Source organism: Chenopodium album, chromosome 7, assembly GCF_948465745.1.
Source record: "Chenopodium album chromosome 7, dcCheAlbu1.1, whole genome shotgun sequence".
In the NCBI taxonomy this organism is placed as follows: Eukaryota; Viridiplantae; Streptophyta; class Magnoliopsida; order Caryophyllales; family Amaranthaceae; genus Chenopodium; species Chenopodium album.
In genome coordinates, this window is record NC_137840.1 from 45,257,521 (window position 1) to 45,263,517 (window position 5,997).

Here is a 5,997-nt window from a genome sequence, read left to right on the forward strand (position 1 = left end):
TATTTATTCGTAACGGCCAAAAAGTGTCCGTTACGAATACGTATGTATTTGTAATGGACAAATTAGTGCCCGTTACAAATAAATAAGTATTTGTAACTGACACTATTTTGCCCGTTACGAATACTATATTACACGTAACTTGGCCCAACTGATAGAGAAGCCCATTACTTGGCTTTTTAGGGTTTCACCTAATAGCCGTCATTTCTCCTCTCCTCCTCCCTCTCTCCTCTCTATCTCTTTCTCTCCTCTCATCTCCTCCCCGCCATTCTCCTCTCCTCCAATTTCTCTCCTCCCCGTCCTTCTCTCCTCTCCTCCATCAATTTTAGAGAAAAAAACTATTGCGCTTTCGTTGTCGTTGTCAATGTCGAATTTGAAACACGTAACTTGGCCCAACTGATAGAGAAGCCCATTACTTGGCTTTTTAGGGTTTCACCTAATAGCCGTCATTTCTCCTCTCCTCCTCCCTCTCTCCTCTCTCTCTCGTTCTCTCCTCTCATCTCCTCCCCGCCATTCTCCTCTCCTCTCCTCTCCTCCAATTTCTCTCCTCCCCGTCCTTCTCTCCTCTCCTCCATCAATTTTAGAGAAAAAAACTATTGCGCTTTCGTTGTCGTTGTCAATGTCGAATTTGAATTGCGAGTTGTCTTCAATTTTATAGCCTCCGTTTTTGAACTACTGCGCTTTTATTGTCGTTGTCAATGTTGCCGTTCTTGACTACTCTTCCGGCGAAGTCCGTTGACTTGCCTTCTGAATGGAATAGAGTTTACTCCGATCGATCCTGGTGACTTGCCGTTCTACTTGATATCGCTTTTGTTCCCGATGACCCTAATCACGGTACTCGCTTTCTATTTTTATTTTGCTGATTTTTTATTTTAATTAGTTTTTGAATCATCTGATTTTTCTACTGTTTGTGGTTTAATTTTCGTTTCAATTAATATTTTTTTGGCTGAATTAGTAAATTTTGTATAATCTGAATTTTCTAATTTTGTGTTTTAATTTTCATTTGAATTATTGTGTTTTCGGCTGATCTTTCATCATATTTTGAGTCTATTTTGTGTAATCTAATTTTCTAATATTTGTTATAATTATTGTTTTTTTTTCTGTTTTTTTTTTGTTTGTTTTTTTTTTTTGCTGAATTTTCATTTTGAGTAGTTTTTTGCATTAACTGATTTTTCTATTGTTTGTGGTTTAGTTTTCATTTGAATAATTGTTTTTTTTTTTGGCTGAAAATTCATTTTGAGTAGATTTTGTATAATCTGATTTTCAGAATTATGTTTTGTCACTCTGTGATATATTTTTTTATATGGTTGATGTGATGAGCTTTTGAAAGAATTTGAGTACTTTGAACAATTCAACAAATGTGCTATTATTGTCATTGTGAAAAATGAATTGGAGGTGTGATATATAAATAATTATGAGAATTAGAGAGTACTTAATTTTGGATGAATGAATCGTGGTCTTCTTATGCTGGAAGGAGAGGGAAGAAGGGAGAGGAAATGTCATTTCGTTTCAAGCAACTAGTATATATACAGAGCTATTACAGTAGGAAGTCTTTGGTTGCATATTTTTTGGGTGATATTAGTCGATGCCTTTTGTCTCTAAGGTAATGAGTGCTTGCTTTTGTTACTCACCCTTATTCGATGAATTGGTGAAAAATAATAGGAATCAATTTCACAGATCAATTTGTTCTGGCTCGTGTTATGGGATAAGATGGTGTGGGTTCCAATGAAAGATAAAATTCTATATGCCTTAAAGCTGTCAGTTTGTATCACTGAGTATGAGGTAGAGAGAGTCCATTGTGGAGCACTGGCCTGGTGTAAGATAGAGAATTGATCTGTTGGATACTTTATTGATTTATTACCCCTTTACTTCTTAAACTTATGCTAATTCGTTCTGTAAAAAAAATGGTTTTGATACTATCTAACAATGATTTATGAGGGCTCATGTTTTCAATGATTAAACATGTGTTCTTTGTAGGAGAAAATTCCTATAGAGGAGGTGTTTGAGAGTTTGAGATGCTCAAGAGAAGGTCTAACTTCAGATGATGCAACCAACCATCTTCAAATTTTTGGACATAACAAGCTAGAAGAAAAAAAGGTTTATCCATTGTTCTTTCACTCTTGAAGAAAATTAAGTATTAACTGTGTTCATTAACTTCCAGTCGATCTAATCAAGCTTTTTTCACATCTGATACCGTTGATCTGGAATTAACAGGAGAGCAAACTCTTGAAGTTTCTTGGCTTTATGTGGAATCCATGGTCATGGGTTATGGAAGCAGCTGCTTTAATGGCTATTGTATTGGCAAATGGTGATAATAAGCCTCCAGATTGGCAGGATTTTGTGGGTATCATGGTGCTTCTGGTGATCAACTCTACTATTAGTTTCATAGAAGAAAACAATGCTGGTAATGCAGCAACAGCGCTTATGGCTAATCTTTCTCCTAAAACCAAAGTACGTCACTAACGAAAAAAGGCTCAAGTGTAGTTGCAGCTATATGATTTATAAAAATAATGCCAACTCTTCAATACAGGTTCTTCAGAGATGGACGATGGGGTGAAATGGAGGCATCAATTCTAGTCCTAGGAGACATAATTAGCATCAAGTTAGGAGACATAGTCCCTGCTGATGCTCGTCTCGTCTTCTTGAGGGTGATCCTTTGAAGATTTATCAATCTGCTCTCATTGGAGAATCTCTTCCTGTCACTAGGAATCTTGGAGAGGAGGTCTTCTGTAGCTCAACCTGTAAACAAGGTGAATTAGAGGCAGTTGTCATAGCTACTGTGATTTTTTTATTGATTTGAATTTTGATTTGTGGGTTTATGACTTATGAGGAGTTTTGATCTTAATATGGTTAATAATGTATGAGTTGTATTGAAATTGTGATTATTTGTAATTTTTTGTCCGTTTGATTTCGGTTTGTTAATATGTGATGTAAATTTGAAATGAACCTTTTTTTAGATGATGGGACTTAAGCTATGAAGAAAGTATTGATTCAAAACAATGAGCAGCTGGACTTGGTGAGGGAGGAGATCCGAGTTTCCTCCCTGTTTACATATCCCAATCTGCTTCCCCTTCTTGATCATGCTATCATCAAAGTCAAGGTAATCGACTGTGTTTAGGTCCTTCTCTTTTCCCCTCCTTGAGCTTTATGTATGTTATAAATCCGGATTACAAGGTGTTGAAACTTGAAAGCATGTATGCATGTACATAAATAAATCAATTATTTTGAATCCACAATCAATTATAAATCTCAATGTAAGGCTTTTTCAATACTTCCTGGAAGTTGTTTTAATCTAGTGTTATTTCAGAAATTCAAAAAGATATCTCTATCTTTGTCTAGTGCATGTTGATATGCTTGAGAATTCAAACTTAAGTGATTTTTTTATGCCATTAGTGGGATTGCTTATTTAGTTGGCATAATTTTGTGTGAATTATTAAAGGCTTAATTGTAGACTATTCTGTTCACTTGATGATTGCTAATCTGAGTAACTTGTGAGATATTAAGTCTATCCTATGAGAATTAAGTTTAAAGAAAAGAAACAGACCCATGTGGAATTTTCGGAGTTTTATAGTCTTTTCTGATATGCAAACAATTGCATTTTCATCAGCTTTCTGTTCTTGTTCTTGGTTGCTATATAGTAAAGTTGCTGATCATGATTACAACCTTGTAGCAGTGTAGTGGTCTCTCAATATTGTAGATTGTGCATCTGTATATTCATATCTAAAAGTATCTTTTAAATTAATATGTTTGCATTAATTAGGCCACTCAAGAGCAATCTTGGAATCATGAAGCGTACCTGTTATTTCCCAGTTCATTTGGATGGAACTTTGCTAGACAACTCAATCGCTATGAAAGCTAATCAGGCCCTTCTGGTGGATTTAAGTTTGGGTGAAGGTAGCTTAAGTGTACAATGTCAAATAAGTAAAACTAACGCCTTTAGAGGAAACAAGTGTATTTTTTCTTTTTTTTTTTTTTTTTTTTTTTTTTTTTTTTTGAAATCAGGAAACAGGTGTACTTTAGATAAGTTTAACTTGGCTATTCTTTTAAAGTTTTAGTTATTAATATTAATTGTATTTTTTTTTTGGAAGAAATATAAATTGTATACTATATTTGTATAAAAATATATACATCTCAAATTAAATGATAAAATGGTGTGCAAAATCCAGCATTTTGCTGGATTTTTGTTTTAAATTTGATTACACAGTATTCGTAACGGGCAAACCATGTCCCGTTACGGACAGAGTTATTCGTAACGGGCACCTGAAAAGCCCGTTACAAATAATCCGTTATTCGTAACGGGCAGCTGAAAAGCCCGTTACGAATAACGGGGTTATTCGTAACGGGATTTTCAGGTGCCCGTTACGAATAACGGGGTTATTCGTAACGGGCTTTTCAGGTGCTCGTTACGAATAACCTATAATTCGTAACGAGCAGTGCCCGTTACAAATAACAAAGGCCATCCGTAACGGCCGCATACGTAACGGACGCTGCCCGTTACGGATGGCCAGTTTTTGCCCATTACGGATGGCCTTTTTTCCACTAGTGCTTAGATAAATCACATTTATTTTCTTGTTTAAAGGAACCTTAATTTATTAACTAATTAGTGTTGTTTGATCATCTTCAAAGGACTAATTAATTATTTTCACATAGTATCTTGCATTAAATAAAGATTAGAATTGGATAATTAATTGTTGGTTGATCACTTAAGCCAAGGCGAATATTGTTTATTTTCTTGTTCTTTTCACGAATTTGGATTAAATAAAGAATAACAACGTTGCAATGTAATTCCTACGTTAATTAACGTGTGTAAATAAAATCAACTAACTTAGTTTTAGGTATCGCGTTGCATATATTGTTTGGTAATGAAATTGCAAAAAAGGAAGAGCTAGTAGAGGTCGTACTAGGGCTAGAATAGCGATTCCTCCCTTAAAGGAACGTTATTTTAGTACCCTCGCTCCCGAACTCATTTCTGGTTTATGTAGACAAATTTGGCATGGGTAAACTTAAGATTCGTGCTAATTATTCCATGAACTCCACATGGAAGATAGGCATGAACGAGGTTTATGAGTTTTCCTAAAACTCATTGGCGACTCCTGCTTGTTTCTTACAAAAAAGCGTGATGAAAGTATCATTTCTAATTCAAGGTCTCCCAAACAGTCAGGAATTCAAATCCTAATACACCCTAACAAGTGTAAAGTCCTAGGTTTTTAAGCGGCCATGGGCATCTAAGGAAGGACTCCCTGCGATGGGATCACCCTCCTTACAAAATGGCCGGTGTTACTGAGTTGCTAAAGACCTTAACCCTCCAAATCAATGACCCTATGAAGCAACAACAAATGGTTCTCATGCAAGAGATCTTGAGCAAGATATCTAATGATTACAGGTTCCAGGGCATCAACTCGCAAGGGGTCTTAGTGGACAAGGAGCTTCTTCCGCAGAAGTTCAATGCCAACGACATCCCTAAGTTTAAGGCAACTGATAACCCCTATTTTTCATTTAAGAGCCTTTGAAACTATAATGAATATTAAGGGGATTGATATAAAAGTATTTTATTCTTTATTTTCTCTATCTCTTGAAACTGTTTGCCAACAATGGTTCTTTTCCCTTGACAAAGAGAAAACCTCTACTTGGGAATGTATTGTAAACGCTTTCACTGATAGGTATAAATGCAATTTTCAAGTTGAAACTGATCATAGGGAACTTGAAATACTTAAAGAAAAAAGAGAATTAAGGTTTCAATTCTTTCATCAATAAATGGAGAGAGACTTCTGCTAGGATTATTGAAGTACCAAGTCAAAAGGAATTTGTGAGGATGTTCATTAAGAACCTCCAAGAAAAGTACTCCAATGATCTTAAGTACCAAAAAAAATTACATACTTTCAAGGCCGTCTATGATATTTGAATTAACATTGAAGATGACCTTGCTAAACAAAAAGCTGCTAATAATAACAACTCCAACAGTGGCTGGAAAGGTAAGAAGAACGACAATCCTTCTTCTTC

At 35.4% G+C, this 5,997-nt stretch overlaps 1 protein-coding gene across 1 annotated transcript; it reads left to right on the forward strand.

Annotated features, from left to right (window-relative positions):
- The first annotated feature begins 205 nt into the window (after positions 1-205).
- On the forward strand, positions 206-3,977 carry LOC145639018 (plasma membrane ATPase 4-like). Its single transcript, XM_081690116.1, has 6 exons — positions 206-831; positions 1,975-2,094; positions 2,212-2,448; positions 2,528-2,747; positions 2,955-3,097; positions 3,758-3,977. Exons 1-4 carry the CDS (start codon positions 817-819, stop codon positions 2,552-2,554), a joined length of 399 nt encoding a protein of 132 aa, XP_081546242.1. The 5' UTR covers positions 206-816; the 3' UTR covers positions 2,555-2,747; positions 2,955-3,097; positions 3,758-3,977.
- The last annotated feature ends 2,020 nt before the right edge of the window (positions 3,978-5,997 follow it).